Source organism: Mchenga conophoros, linkage group LG7, assembly GCF_057382185.1.
Source record: "Mchenga conophoros isolate Kocher_MC1m ecotype Shallow Benthic linkage group LG7, M_conophoros_male_GT1.1, whole genome shotgun sequence".
Classification (NCBI taxonomy): Eukaryota; Metazoa; Chordata; class Actinopteri; order Cichliformes; family Cichlidae; genus Mchenga; species Mchenga conophoros.
Genome location: NC_140532.1, coordinates 27,175,936 through 27,192,879, shown reverse-complemented (window position 1 = coordinate 27,192,879; position 16,944 = coordinate 27,175,936). Strand labels below are relative to the sequence as shown.

The following is a 16,944-nucleotide window of genomic DNA, read 5'->3' as shown; positions in this document are numbered from 1 at the left end:
CGTTCAAATTTCCCAACTCTAAATGTCAGCCTTGACAACCAAGAGATAGGGCTAAAAGTGATGACTGGTAATGGGCCTTTGTGTTGTCAGTATCTTACAAGGTTTGACCTCTGAACACTGAGTCAAAGATGATAAGAATCTTTATGTTATCCAATGAGTGAATTCTCATTGGACATGCAGTGTTTTATGACTGATATGTAAACAGGCAGTAAAACATTATTGTGCAGTTTACTACTACAAAATGGAAAGTCATCGTCAACAGCAGCACAATTCCCACAAGTGCCAACCTAATTTATAATCCATTTATTTCACACATTGAGAGGACTTGATTGTGGCAGAAGGGGAGGTCGTAGTTAAATGCTGATAGTCACCTCTCTTTGTCATTCACAGGAGATTCAGCAAACCAGACAAGCTCAGTTTAAACAGGGCTTTGCTAATTCACAACTGAACTGCCACTGAAGACTGAGATCAGGGTTTATTCAACAACTGGACTTGTTCCACTCTGCCATTTTGTTCACATCTATCTGTAGGACGTCTTTGCAATGGGAAAAACCTGCAGAGTCAGTACTCTGTGTGTTTTGTGTGTAATCTTAGCCTTGGTCTCCATAGCAACCATTGTCACATTGTGGACTCTTGCCCTGACAGATCATGGTGATGTTACAGCTCCTTGGGACAGGTAGGATATTAATTGGCAAAAACATACCTTTTATTGTTTTTATTACCATTTTGTAACCAGGGACCTTATAATTACTGCAACCTAGTCTAGCTGAATTAATGATTTCTGAAATGGAAGAACTAAAAAAAAATGGTTTGATGTAAACAAATTATCTTTGAACTTGACAGAAACTAAATTTATGATTTTTGGAAATTGGGTAAAAGACGAGGAAGTAACTCTGTCCATTGATGGAGTTCCGATTGAGAGAGTTACCGTTTTTTGGGGGTAGTATTGAATGATAAATTAACATGGAAATCTCATATTGAACATGTTAGAAAAAAGATGTTTAAAAATATTTCTATTTTGGATAATGTCAGATATATACTAGATTATAAGGCAATGCGTATTTTATATTTCTCACTATTTTTCTCCTATCTCAGTTATTGTGCTGAAGAGTGGGGGAATACATATGCAACTAATATAAATCCTCTATACTTGTTACAGAAGAAAAGTGGTACGAATGGTTCATAATGTTAAATATAGAGAACATACAAATAATCTGTTTATAAAATCGAATTTGTTGAAATTTGAAGACTTAGTGAAATTACTGACATTATTATTTATGTTCAAGGCAAGAAATAATACATTACCTCTTAAGTTACAAAGTTTGTCTGTATTGTGTTCAGGAAGTGGGGATAACAGAAGGACGTTTGACTTGAAGCATCAGTTTGCTAGGACCACACAAAGGCAATTGTGTCCGACAGTTAAGGGTATAAGAATATGGAATTCTCTTCAAGATAATCTTAGGAGTTGTACAAATATGCACCGTTTTAAAATGTGTTACATACTTAAAAGGGTAAATCAATATGAAGAACATGAAAGTAATTTGGGCTAAATGTGGAAGGAAAATTTTTCATTGCCATTTAGTGCTGTATATTGTGATTATACTGATTTGTTGTTAGTTTTGCATTGTTAAATAAAGATACATATTAGAGGGTTTTTTGGGTTGTTGGCGCCCTCTTGTAAGAATAATTAGATTGCAGATAGGGGGCAGGTGCTAATAAGAATTTATTCTTCTGCTCCTTTTTACCCATGAGTGCAGTGTTATATTAATGGGAAGGAGGATTTGTATGAAGGAAATGAAACACTGTTGAACCATGTGTGAAATAAATAAATAAATGAAATGGAATAAATGAAATTTAAATGTTTGTTTACGGTCATGTACTGTTTGAGGTGTTTATATATATTTTTAATATTTCTGTTATTTAGACATACTGAACAGGCATAATATCATGGTCACTTCCCTAATATTGCATTGGTTCCCTTTTTGCTACAAAAATAGGAACACAACTGTGATGCACCATGTATTCTAACACCTTTCTATCAGAACCAGCATTAACCTTTTGGTAATTTGAGCCTACTGGATCAGACAACACGGGCCAGCCTTCACAGCATGGATTAAATAGCCTTGACCAACCATGACCCTGTCACTAGTTCACCACTGTTCCTTCCTTGGACCACTTTTGATAAATACCACTGCAGACTGGGAACATCACAAGAGCTGCAGTTTTGGAGATACTCTGACCCAGTCGTCTCCCTATCATAATTTGGCATTTTTAAACTTGCTCAAATATTGATGCACAATCCTTTTTTCTGCTTGTAACACATCAACTTCAAGAACAAACATTTGTAAATGATCAAATATAAATAAAACAAGCTGGATAGCAATGTCTGAAATAAGTCCTATTATTTTTGTGCTTATTCTCCTAAGCTACCGTCTCTCCATGGATGTGATTCCTGAGTACTACAACATCACCATATGGCCTCGTCTCAGTCCTGACCCAAACAATGGTCTCTACATTTTCACGGGTGAGTAAAACCTTACTGTACAAATAGTTCCCTGTGGCCTAAAGTAAGGTGTATAATATGAAGACTGACAGTGCATTGACTATCATTTTGTATTAATTATCTGTTCTTCATAGTGGTTGAAATGGTGTTTAGGGCCTTTATTTCAGCAAAAGTAGGATAGGGAATATCAATCTGTATTGAAATTCAAATCCTACTTCAGCAAAAACATTTTAATTATGACACACATTGGATGTTCAGAATGTCATTCCCATCATGCATGTCTAGCACGAGGACCCTAGAGTGTGTTGTAATCAGCACCAAAAGAACCAAGCCACATCAGATAAGCTGTCTGAGTATGTTTTTCTTATGCACTGTATGAAGTTGATATGTCAGTATGTGGTTATAAAGTGACAATGATTATGTGCATTATTCACACAAATATGTATAGCATCTGAGCACATGGTAGTATGCTTAGCAAGCTAGCAAACTAGACCATTAACACAATGCTAACAAGGGAAATACATTAGCATAGAAAGAAAAACTTGCTGAATTAGAACCCCTCTGAAAGTATTCAAAGTGAATGACCAAGCACTTTTCATACAAGAAGTCACATAGTTAAAACAGCAGCAGCAGAGATGGTTGTGGTGTATGACTAGCATGTTTATTTTGAAAAACAAGGCTTATCTGTTCTTGCATATAGTCATTAATGTGTGTAATTATAAATGCTGATTTGTAGTTATCTTCACTCACATGTAACATTGTGTTTTACAGTTATCTCCAGTAAGCATCACAAGGTTATACTATGGTAATAATAGGTTGAGATGTGATGTTTGAGATAAAATTAAAGGGTAAATTTGTAGATAATATTTTTTTTTATTGGATGAGAAAATTGTGCCATTTTCTTAAGAGGGAAAATATATCAAAATAGCCTGTATTTCTATAGCGCTTTACTAGTCCCAAAGGACCCCAAAGCACTTTACACATTCAGTCATCTACCCATTCATACACACATTCACACACTGGTGATGGCAAGCTACATTGTAGCCACAGCCGCCCTGGGGCGCACTGAGAGAGTTCAGAGCTGTGTTGAAGGCTGATGCTTAATGGGTAAATGGGTCTAACGGTAGAGATGATATAGACACATGTCATCCTTAAAATACTCAGTGCTGTAGATCAGTTTACCCTAAAATATATAAAGCTCATACAAATCTAAAACAGTAATGTGCAGACAGTAATGTAGCAGTAATATTCATAAAATTTAAACCAAAAAGTAAGGCAACACATCTTTGCAACATCCCTGAACCCATCCCAGCAGAAGAAGGAGGACACCCAGATGGGTTGTCATGGAAGGCGCAGCAAACGATTGGCTCAGTAGGCATCCCCACTCCCCACATCCCACCACGGTGCAGGAAGAAGTCGGCCTGGGGCCCACAATGTCATCGCCCTGGAAGACCAAGTAGTCCGGGGCAGAACCCTCAACACAAAGAGTAGACTGGAGTGTGCAGATGAGTTCCAAGGCTCATCTGTACACTGCGTCACAACACCAGACATTTCTTCAGTTACAGACAGTAAAGGGACTGGTCTGGGTCCAAGACAAGCTGCACCCGGCAACAGGTGCTCCCTTTTCTGGACACCCCACCCCACCCAATTGGCCTACGGGTACCCATGAGTCCTGGAGGCACAGATCAGACATCTCAACGTGAGCTGACCCACACCACATGGTGAGGTGGCCAGACCAACTCATCGCAAGGAGAGACCCAGCCAGAGACTAGACAACCACGGGCACCGGGGCCTCAGACCTATCACCTGGCCCTGCCCAGATCAGGCCAGCCACCCTAGCCAGGAGCCAACCTCTGCCACCACAAGCACCCCAGCCCCACTACCTTACTAATGCTTAATAGTCTTGATATATGATCAATCATCCAGGTAAAGAAATCCCAAAAAATTGATTCTGGACGTCCAGATGAACAGAAGAAACTTTTAGGGAATGCCTTAATAGTGTGTCATTATTATAAAGGGTTACCTTCAAATGTTTTATTCACTGTTATTAGTGATTTATTTTCTCTGTATCTGCATTTAGGTTTCTCTACTATACTTTTATTTCCGCAGAGATTTCATTGGTGCCTGTGTTAAACTACCGCTGCAATGGAGGTTGCATTAATATAAGTTAGCATTTTTCTTTTTTTCATGTGTTTCAGGCCAGTCCACTGTGCAGTTTGAGTGTGTGAAAGAAACAAATTTGATACTGATTCATTCCAGTCAACTGAGCTACACCAGGCAAGACAACAAACACATGGCCAGTGTCACCACTGCAGGTACCATCAAAGTCTTGATACAAAGTAAAGTAACAATTCTTAATTTTATTAGGATCTCAGAAATCATTTTACTAGTTCTGAAGTTAATACTATTGCATACATAAAACTGTGAGAGCAGCAGAAGATGTATTGAGTTACAGATGTTTTCAAAGATATTATTACCTTTCTGATATTAACAAATTAAGTATTGCTGTAGGATAACACATTTTAAAAAATCAAAATTTTGAAGAAAAAACTCATTTATGCATGTTTAGCTTTTGTTTGTGAAGGTTCTCAGTCATCCAGATCATTGTAGTCTAAGGAGCTGCGTCTGGACTTCTTTAAGTTTCTTGAAGACGTTTCAGCTCTCATCCGAGAAGCTTCTTCAGATCTAAGAGCAAGCCCTATTGGGAGTGTCCCTAAGAGGGCTGTGGACCCCCTATTGATCCTCTGCCTAATCACCAGTGTTGGTCAAGTTACTTGAAAAAAGTAATCAGTAACTAATTACTGATTACTTCCCCAAAAAGTAATCCTGTTACTTTACTGATTACTTATTTTCAAAAGTAATTAATTACTTAGTTACTTAGTTACTTTTTAAAAACACGATTTTCAACCTGAAGAGGTGATAAAGTGATAGATCTTTCAGCCCAATTCTACTTTTTCTACATAATCCATCATACAAAATGTAATCAAATGAAAAAGTCTCTTTTTTTTAACTTGTTTTATTAGTTTTAATCTTTTAACTTTATGCATCAAGCAAAAATTTAATTATATGCACCATTCTCTGAGTTGAATAAATTAGTTTAACATTTAAACCTATTTTCTACACATTCCAGCACATAACATAAAATATTCTTTTGTGTTTACACTCACTCTTTCAAATAGATGCAAGTAAAACACAGCAGAAAATAAATAAAATGAAAGACTAGCGGTCCTGTTGCTCTATTTTCACCTGTAAAGCAAGAGTGGGGTAGGCGGAGGTTTACCCTGGTGCAGGTGTGCTGCAGCGGTCAGTTGAAGAATCCACGAGTTTCTCTGTGAGTTTCCCATTACGTCAGTGCTTGTTTAGGGGTTTTTTTTGCTGTAAAAAGAAGTTTTCTTCCCACGCACAACGGACGCTAATGTTTTTGTCACTTTTTATGGAATCAAACTCAAAGTAAGGTCAGTACTTCCACGCTTTAAACGCTGCACGCTCATACTCTCTCCCACACTCGATATATTATCCATTGTTGATCTGCACACAGCTGTTTTCACTAACGGCGCACTCGCTTACGTCACTGTTGTGAGACATTCTCGCAAAAAATCACGGTTTTAGTAACGCAGTAACGCAGTGTTCCTACGGGAATGTAACAGTAATCTAATTACCGTTTTTGCAATAGTAATCCCTTACTTTACTCGTTACTCGAAAAAGTAATCAGATTACAGCAACGCGTTACAAGTAATGGGCACCATCTCTGCTAATCACAAGAGCCAAAGTGTGCAAATGGGTGTGTGTGTGTGTGTGTCCAAGAACGGGTCTCCAGCACCAGGCACCGACGTGGTCCACGCCTAATGGCTGAAGAAGCTGACTGCACTCCATAAGCATCTGCAGTACAAATAAACCAGCTGCTAGTCGATGATAGACACCCAGAATGGCTAACTGTAGGGCGGACAGTCCTGATCCCCAAGGACACCAGAAGGGACTGGTCCCATCCAACTACCAGCCAATAACCGGCCTCAGTACCACATGGATGCTCCTCTCAGGCATCATAGCAGCTAAGATGAATAGGCACATGGCACAATACATGAGAGGGGCACAGAAAGGGATTGGCAAGAATACCAGAGGAGCAAAACACCAGCCACTAGTAGATAGAGCAGTTGCCTGAGACTGCAAGACTAGGCTGACCAACCTTGCACTGCCTGGATTGATTAGGCCTATGACTCGATGTCCCACACCTGGATCCTGGAATTCCTAGAATTGTACTAGATCAACAGGAACATAAGAGGCTACGTTAGCAACTCTATGGGGATGTGGTATACAACACTAGAGGCCAACTTCAAGCCCATAGCACAGGTTGCAAACAAGTGCGGGATCTACCAAGGAGATCCTCTGTCCCCACTGCTGTACTGCATAGGCCTGAATAGGGATGGGTACCGGTATTTTTTTTGTATCGAAAAAATATCGAACCGTGACACCAAAGTATCGAACCGAACCGTGAATTTTGTGTATTGCAATATATATATATATATTAGAGATGGACCGATCCGATATTACGTATCGGTATCGGTCCGATACTGACCTAAATTACTGGATCGGATATCGGAGAAAAATAAAAAATGTAATCCGATCCATTAAATATCACGAAAGCACCTCACAAAACTTGCAACATGCCGTAACTCACCTCAGAACGTTAGCACGTCGGAGCAGTATGCATCACGTGATAGAGCGGCTGTGGTGGTCTGGATAGCATTTGGAGCTTCGCTAGCAACCCGGCATTTCATCTCCAACAAAGTTATCCCCGAGAGAAGTAAAGCAAGTGTGCAAGTCCATCTCTGAATGTTTGTAAAGCATTCCTGCGTTAAGCTTAACAAGCGATATATGGAGCGACTGCCTCTTCTCTCTCCCTCCCTCTCTTGCTGCTACTTCAATCATGAAACTGCTTAATGATCAGCTGATCGGCTTTTCTGTCGCGAGTCCGTCTCTCTTGTTTGTTTTTGGCCCACTTTGCACCAGAAAGAGGAAACCAGCGGCTGAACAACAGCAGCACGTTTAAGCTTGATAAGCTGTTGTTAGAATGTATTTAATATTACTTTCTACTCGAGGATCTTTTTCTACGTAGCTGACGCTGGTAACTGTGCAGGGGCGGATCTAGCAAAGTTTAGCCAGGGGGGCCGATAGGGCATTAACAGGGAAAAGGGGGCACAAAGACATACTTTTCTTTCTTATTCTCATTTAAAATGTCTAGCTTTTAATAAATAATTATCTGACACCCAAAGTTTTAATTTGATGTAAAAGGAATAGAAGTTAATTACTGTATAAAGTGACTATTAAGTCTAATATATATACCCTAGTAAGCTATAGTACTTTTTCCTTTGGGAAGGTACCATCTGTGCAGTCTGCAATTTTGTTGAAGAAAGATCCATCCATCCATCCATCTATCCATCCATGAAAAATAATTGATTTCTGTGCATTTTTTTTCACACTGCATCAAATTAAGGTTGATTACATCGATTAAGCATCATGAGGTGGAGCGTGAGGGGTGGTTCCCTATTTTTTATTTATTTATTTTTGTTGTTGCTGGGAGTTGGAACCCTATTAGTTAGGTTGCTTAATATTTACGCTAAGTACTCTTTAAAATACCAGAATAGGGAGGATGGTGTTTATTAGATTGACCAGTATTGCTGAACTATGAAATATTTTTTTTGCATACAGGTATAACAGAATAGCTTTAGTGTAGTTGTTGTTTTAAACTTGAGTATGAACTTATACAAAATGCAGAAAGATATTTAAAAAAACAGTTTTGTTGATTAAAAAACACTATATCGGATTCATATCGGTATCGGCAGATATCCAAATGTATGATATCGGTATCGGTATCGGACATAAAAAAGTGGTATCGTGCCATCTCTAATATATATATATATATTACGGGTGCAACGATATTCGTATCGATATTGAACCATTCGATACAGTGCTTTCGGTTCGGTACGCATATGTATCGAACAATACAACATTTGTAATTTATTTTATCCATGTTGTAAGGAGAGCTTAACTTCTGTCTCGCTAGCTTGCCCTGCGCTCACTGAATCTGCGTTCGACTACTCCGCCTAGGCTGCACTGTCGAGCGCAGATCCACTGAGCGCTCAACACAGACAGCATAGTCAGAAGGAAGAGCGCAGGGCAAGCTAGCAAGACAGAAGTTAACCTTTCCTTGCAACATGGACCTCCCCCACCCTCATTCAGATCTGGCATTTGGAATTATTTTGGTTTTCATGTGACGTATGACCCTGAAGGTAAGCGAGTCATGGACTAAAGTAAAACAGTATGTTGGATGTGCCACGCAATGCTCAATTACATGGGTGGGAACTAGTGTGTTAGCGCAGTTAGCTCGTTAACGTGTTGGCCATCTAGCCCCATGCACGGGGCGATCGGCGGTAGCTCGTTAACGGAGATTTGCCGTGTTGTGGCGTTAAGGTCATTTCAATGAGATTAACCTGAAAGCACTAGTGGGAACACAACGAATATGACTGCACATTTACGCCGACATCATCCTAGTGCAAAGACAAAAACAACAAGCATGCTACTAACTTTAGCCGAGTCATTTAGACAGCTGTTAGCACATGATTCTCCTTATGCTGCTGAGAATATAGCCCAGAAGAAGCGGATAGTATAGCTTTTATTTTGGAAAGAGACATTTCTCTGTAATAAACTCTCTTTTCCAAAGATGAGTGATTCCTCAATCAGATACAGGGCTCGCAATATCGCTAGCCCGACGTCCTGGGGCTAGCGATTTTTTCAGTCGGGCTACCAAAATCTATCTCTTCCCTGCCCGTCGGGCTATTGTAGGAAGGAAAAATATATGTCAATGCTTTTGCATTCTTTCAGAAATGTAGCTGGGTAATTATGTCATTGGCATCGGTGAGCCACTGTCAATATGTGACATATTGAAATCGCGTTTGAATTTGCGCTTGTTTTTTTGCTTTCACTTTGCAATCGTGCGAACTGTGTATAGAGAGCGACAGCACTGATCTGTGAGTGATGATAATTTGTGCACCAATTCCTCTGACATCGTCTTATTAATCGTTAGCTTACTATGCAAACATGACAAGTGAAATCTCCCGCAGCAAGCTTAAACATGTGAGAGGTTGATCGCGCAGAGAATCGCTGACCGTTATGTGAGTGCGTGTGTAAAAGCAGCAGGATTTATATTTCAGTTCTGCTGAGCCAAATAAGACAGGTCAGGGTGAAGAAGTGACAGCCAAAGAAAAGCTTACCACAAAACGGAGAAGTTATGACAAATCAGACTATAAGGTAAAAAGAAAGTGCAGCTTTATGGTTTCATGGACAAAATAATTTCTGTGGCTGCAATATGACGAGCTAAATAAACAGGGCTGCACATAAGTGGTCCGCAGGTGCGCATTCGCTGTCAAAATAAAAAACACGCACAAGGGTTAGGGTTAAATTTAAAAACTGTACTTTTGAGTTAAAATATATATTTATAATTTTAATAAATGACAAATTAAAAAGGCATGAACATTTTTTTGTATCGAAAAAATATCGAACCGTGACACCAAAGTATCGAACCGAACCGAACCGTGAATTTTGTGTATCGTTGCACCCCTAAAATATATATATATATATATATATATATATATATATATATATATATATATATATATATATATATATATATATATATATGTATATATATGTATGTGTGTGTGTGTGTGTGTATATGTATATATATATATATATATATATATATATATGTGTGTGTGTGTGTGTGTATATGTGTATATATATATATGTGTGTGTGTGTATATATATATATATATATATATATATATATATATATATATATATATATATTAGGGGTGCAACGATATTCGTATCGATATTGAACCGTTCGATACAGTGCTTTCGGTTCGGTACGCATATGTATCGAACAATACAACATTTGTAATTTATTTTATCAATTTTCCTTCTGACGATGCTGTCTGTGTTGAGCGCTCAGTGAATCTGTGTTCGACTACTCCGCCTAGGCTGCACTGTCGAGCGCAGATCCACTGAGCGCTCAACACAGACAGCATCGTCAGAAGGAAGAGCGCAGGGCAAGCTAGTGAGACAGAAGTTAAGCTCTCCTTGCAACAGGCAAATTGAACCTCATTCAGATCTGGCGTTTGGAATTATTTTGGTTTTCATGTGACGTATGACCCTGAAGGTAAGCGAGTCATGGACTAAAGTAAAACAGTATGTTGGATGTGCCATGCAATGCTCAATTACATTGGTGTGAACTAGTGTGTTAGCGCAGTTAGCTCGTTAACGTGTTGGCCGTCTAGCCCCATGCACAGAGCGATCGGCGGTAGCTCGTTAACGGAGATTTGCCGTGTTGTGGCGTTAAGGTCATTTCAACGAGATTAACCTGAAAGCACTAGTGGGAACACAACGAATATGACTGCACATTTACACCGACATCATCCTAGTGCAAAGACAAGTGGAAGCAGACAAAAAAAAGCAAGCATGCCACTAACTTTAGCCGAGTCATTTAGACAGCTGTTAGCACATGATTCTCCTTATGCTGCTGAGAATATAGCCCAGAAGAAGCGGATAGTATAGCTTTTATTTTGGAAAGAGACATTTCTCTGTAATAAACTCTCTTTTCCAAAGATGAGTGATTCCTCAATCAGATACAGGGCTTGCAATATCGCTAGCCCGACGTCCCGGAGCTAGCGATTTTTTCAGTCGGGCTACCAAAATCTATCTCTTCCCTGCCCGTCGGGCTATTGTAGGAAAAATATATGTCAATGCTTTTGCATTCTTTCAGAAATGTAGCTGGGTAATTATGTCATTGGCATCGGTGAGCCACTGTCAATATGTGACATATTGAAGTCGCGTTTGAATTTGCGCTTGTGTATAGAGAGCGACAGCACATAATTTGTGCACCAATTCCTCTGACATCGTCTTATTAATCGTTAGCTTACTATGCAAACATGACAAGTGAAATCTCCCGCAGCAAGCTTAAACATGTGAGAGGTTGATCGTGCAGAGAATCGCTGAGCTTATGTGAGTGCGTGTGTAAAAGCATTTCAGTTCTGCTGAGCCAAATAAGACAGGTCAGGGTGAAGAAGTGACAGCCAAAGAAAAGCTTACCACAAAACGGAGAAGTTATGACAAATCAGACTATAAGGCAAAAAGAAAGTGCAGCTTTATGGTTTCATGGACAAAATAATTTCTGTGGCTGCAATATGACGAGCTAAATAACCAGGGCTGCACATAAGTGGTCCGCAGGTGCGCATTCGCTGTCAAAATAAAAAACACGCACAAGGGTTAGGGTTAAATTTAAAAACTGTACTTTTGAGTTAAAATATATATTTATAATTTTAATAAATGACAAATTAAAAAGGCATGAACATTTTTTTGTATCGAAAAAATATCGAACCGTGACACCAAAGTATCGAACCGAACCGAACCGTGAATTTTGTGTATCGTTGCACCCCTAATATATATATGTGTGTGTGTGTGTGTGTGTGTGTGTGTGTGTTGTTGTTACATTCTTGGAGATTATACAGAGAGACCATTAAAGATGTTTTGTTTTTTTTCTCTCCAGATGATGCAGCTGCTCTGATTATAGAATCAACATGGCTGCAGCCAGAAACACAGTATCTGGTTATCAACTTAAAAAGTAAATTACGTCAAGGACAGAAGTATCAGCTGTACACTGAGTTCACTGGAGAACTAGCTGATGACTTGTCAGGGTTTTACAGGAGTGAGTATGAAGAAGATGGATTACAAAAGTAAGTCCTCTTTGTGTCCTTCTATGGCTGGATTTGTTTCACTTGTGTCATTTTAAACCTCTACAGTCTCACTATTTGCATGTGTGGAATTTTGATCATTTACAGGATAGTTGCCACCTCTCAGATGCATCCAACTTATGCCAGGAAGACCTTTCCTTGTTTTGATGAGCCAGCTTTGAAAGCTATTTTCCATATAACGCTCATTCACCCGCCTGGAACAGTAGCCCTTTCAAATGGCATGGAAAGAGGTCAGTGTACCTAAACACAGTGTCAAGATCTGCAACAGCAGATCATAAGGAGCACAGAAGAGGATCCAAATAAAGACGCATAGACACAGGAGACAACAGAAGCTGAGTCGTTTATTTAGGCTGGTAGACAACTGTGACAATACAAAAACATGAGGGCGATTAGGGAAAGTAGAGAGACATGGGAACAGAGCTGGAGCAAACTACACATAACGAGACAGGGAGAACAACACTGAATACAATGCATATGAGACAAGGAATACCAAAGTAAAACAGTAAACACGGCAGAGATAGAGACGAGGAGCCAAGATCCACAAAAATGTCCATGGAAGAGAACACAAAGCACATGATAGACAGACATGTCCAAGTGCCAGGGGACTAGAGATGGTAAAGACATGAGAGACAGAGAGAGAGAGAGAGAACAAACAGAGACGTCTGAGGAAAAAGGTAAATAACTAGAGGGCACGACTAACTCTCACTGGAGACACCGGACAAGACAAAGACAAAAGGAACTTAAAAGAAAGGAAACCAGAAATACAAATAAACTGAGAGACAACAAAGGAACTAAACTCAAGACTAAATGGTACAAAACTTGGACTTAAATCATCTTTATCATGCAAGGAAAGAGTCACGAAACCAAAATAAACTCAAAACACTGGATTAAAGACCCAGGACCATGACACACAGTTCAAATAACACAGTTCTAAGTGTTTTTAGTTTTAATTCTGTTGAATGCATGTGATGCATTCGGCGTTAGCATAAACCCTTTAGATTCAAAGTAATTTAGACGACTGCCAGACACAACCTAGACCTGGTGCTACAATTTGTGCTACGGAGAAATTTGCAGTCATGTGTTTAACTAAATGTCAATTATGAAAAAAGTTAATATCTTAAAGCTCTGTCATAATGACCAAATGCTGTAGCCAAAACAAGTCCGTTTTCTTAATACAGCTTCGCTCTTTAACTCTAAAACTTAAAAATAAAAAATCTTCGTGCTGCATGTGTTGATCAGATTAATTATGAGCTTCAGAATCAATAACCTATAACCTTACTAAATAGTAATTTAACAGAATAGCTCATATAAATATTCATGAATTTTTAGGAAATTTGACTAGCTGCTGGAAAAAGGTTCCTCAACTAGACTACTTTAGTTTTAATTCTGTTGGATTCACATGATGTAGCTATAAAAGACTAATATGGTATTTTTGTCACCCTGATGGGCAGGGTGTGTGTCTATTTTAAAGTTTGTATGTCTCATATGGACAGTCATCATCGTGTTTAACAAAACAAAAAGTTGCACACAGTAGCATTACCAAAACCTTGTCTTCTATTACTTCATTCATAGTCACTGATAACTTTAGTTGTGTTCTTCAGATATTGCTAACATCACCATTGATGGAGTAAGTTGGACAAAAACCAAGTTTGAACCCACCAAGAATATGTCCACCTATCTGTTGGCCATCATTGTCTCTGACTACACATATATCAATACCACACAAAAAGACCCTCAGGTAATTCTCTGTGTGCTTTGGTTGACTTGCTTCAAAACTGGAAGAACTGTGTCAAAAACGTTTGTGAAAGAGTTGGTTGCTGTTTTGTTTTTGTTTTCAGATTCGTATCTGGGCTCGAAGGAAGGCCATTGACCTAGGACAGGGAAACTATGCTCTCAATGTAACTGGACCCATACTGGACTTCTTCCAGTCATACTATAACATTGCCTACCCTCTAACTAAATCAGGTGACCCTGCTTTTATAACAGGTGTTGTTATAACATGATGTTAGTGTTTTAGCTTTTCCAATTATTGGATAGATATTGGGTGGGTGGGGAGTTCTTTTACCTATCCAGATTACTGAGAGAGAGTCTGTCTGAACAATTTCAGATGAATTGATATGATTGTTTATTAACCCCTTGTATGAAAGCGAATTAAAAGTCTTGTTGCAAATGGTAAACATACTGAGACCCGATTTGCATAAATTAATAGAAACATTAAAAGAGGTTTCATCAAAAGATGACATTCAAAAACAAGTGTCTTTTTCATACATTGTTCATATTTATCATGAAGATAAATCCAGTTTCCACTTAATCTCTAGGCAAATCAGCACAACCTGGATTTTAATGAATGAATCAATTAATTCATTAATTAATTACCAAAGGTTTTGGTTGAAACCACAAGGTTTCACATGAAGGGTGGAAGCATAAGGGTAACAAGACACAGAAGAAACTAATCAAGTGCAGTGACACAAACGAAGTAAAACTACAAAAAGAGAGGCAAAAGAACCAAAATCAAAAACCATTAGAGTTCTTACTATAATTATAAAAATAAAGAAAATCAGAAAGCTATAAACTAAAAACTCTCATCAATAAAACTCACAGACCACAACAGTTTATACCAGTTGAGGGAATTAAGGAATTGTGTGTCTTATAACAAATTGTTTAATTACAATCTTAAGATAACTTGAAGCAATTCCTTAAACCTATATTAAATCTGCTCTCTTCCGCACAGACCAAATTGCTCTACCAGACTTTTATTATGGTGCAATGGAGAATTGGGGTTTGGTGACCTACAGGGAAACCAATCTTCTTTATGACCCTGAAACTTCCTCCAGTAGGAATAAAGAGAAGACTGCCACCATTATTGCCCATGAATTAGCACACATGGTAAGCTGTTTTGCCTTTTGATTTGTTCGCTCCTTGATAAATCAACAAATTAATTCATGCCATGTCTGGTACAGTGGTTTGGTAACCTGGTGACCCTGCGCTGGTGGAATGAAGTCTGGCTCAATGAAGGCTTTGCTTCATATGTGTCTTACCTAGGAGCAGACCATGCTGAGCCCACATGGAATGTTGTGAGAACAGACTTTTGCATTTGGACCTGATCTTACATGCATTCTTGTCATAGTGTAAAATTCTCTTAAAACATTCCTGTTTGTCTGTTTGCCCAGAGAGACCTGATAGTACTTGACGAAATTCATAAAGTTTTTGCTGTCGATGCCTTGACTTCTTCTCATCCTCTGTCCTCTAACGAAGACAGTATTGTCCTACCTAACCAAATCAGTGAACAATTTGATGTCATCTCATACAGCAAGGTACAGAAGCTGCAACACCATACAGTATCACTACTCATCAACTGCTAATTATCCTTAATTGAATAAGATTTATGTATGCAAACACGCCCAAATTGTCTTTATCTGGCCTTTTGAGTTTATAAAACCTAAGTAGTTTAAACAAGATTAATTGTAGGAGATTAATTGAGATCTCTTTTAACTTAACATATCTCACCCTACTGAATAACTACGGTTCAGAGAGGATTTGGCTTCAGATTTGGAGGTGTTGATTCTCATTCCCACTGCTTTACACTTGGCTGTGAACCATTCCAGTGTGAGTCAGAGGCCATCACCCGATTAAGCCAACAGAACCACATCATCTGTGAAATCAGAGAGGAGATTCTGAGACCACCGAAGTGAAAGCCTTCCTCCATTTGGCTACGCCTAGAAATTCTGTCCATATATATTACAAAAAGAATTGGTGCCAAAGGGCAGCCCTGGCCATCACCCACCTGAAATTAGTCTGATTCATTGCCAGCTATGTGGACCAACCTCATGGAATGGTTGTATAAGGATCAAATGGCTCATAGCTCATAGCAGAAAACCCTATACTCCCGAAGGACCTCCCAACGGACACTCCCAGGGATACGGTCGAATGCCTTCTTCAAGTCCACAAAGCACATATAGACTGGTTGGGCAAACTCCCGTGTACCCTTTATCCCCTCGAGTATCCCCGAGAGGATAAAGAGCTTCTCCAGTGTTCCACGACCAAGACAAAAACCACCCCAGTCTGCCAATCCAGAGTTACCCCCCTGCCCCGATCTCTACACAACATTGTAGAGGTGTGTCAACCAAGACAGCCATGCAGTATCCAAAGCCTTCAGGAACTCAGGGCAAACCTCATTCACCACAGGGGCCCTGGCACCAAGGAGTTGTTTAACTGCCTCAGTGACCTCCCCCCTAGAGATAAACGAGTCATCCCCCTTGTCCCCAGGCTCTGCTTTCTCCACGGAAGACCTCTCAGTGGGAGTAAGGAGGTCCTCAAAGTATTCCTTCCACCCTGACAATGCTCTCAGCTGAAGAACCTTAACACCACTAGGGTTCAGATCCGAGAGGTTGTTCCTCCCAATCACCCCCCCTCCAGGTCTCACTGTCACAGACATGAGTGTTGAAGTATCACAGTAGGACAACAGAGTCCACAGGTGGAGCACCATCAAGCACCCCACCCGGGGACTCAAAGAAGGCTGGGTACTCTGAACTTTCATTCACTGCATAAGCGCAGATGACAGTCAGGACCCATTTCCCGACCCAAAGGCACTGGGAACAAGCCCTCTCACCCACCAGGTTAAACTCTGACATACAG

At 39.5% G+C, this 16,944-nt stretch overlaps 1 protein-coding gene across 1 annotated transcript in view; it reads left to right on the top strand.

Annotated features, from left to right (window-relative positions):
• Positions 1-293: 293 nt before the first annotated feature.
• LOC146570267 (aminopeptidase N-like) overlaps positions 294-16,944 on the top strand; it is a 35,366-nt gene continuing 18,715 nt past the window's right edge. Inside the window, exons 1-10 of the mRNA XM_085283191.1 lie at positions 294-676; positions 2,427-2,524; positions 4,702-4,818; positions 12,105-12,291; positions 12,397-12,539; positions 13,911-14,047; positions 14,148-14,274; positions 15,041-15,195; positions 15,270-15,383; positions 15,480-15,623. Coding sequence (XP_085139317.1) covers positions 543-676; positions 2,427-2,524; positions 4,702-4,818; positions 12,105-12,291; positions 12,397-12,539; positions 13,911-14,047; positions 14,148-14,274; positions 15,041-15,195; positions 15,270-15,383; positions 15,480-15,623 — 1,356 coding nt within the window. The 5' untranslated portion in view covers positions 294-542. The remainder of the gene's footprint in view (positions 677-2,426; positions 2,525-4,701; positions 4,819-12,104; positions 12,292-12,396; positions 12,540-13,910; positions 14,048-14,147; positions 14,275-15,040; positions 15,196-15,269; positions 15,384-15,479; positions 15,624-16,944) is intronic.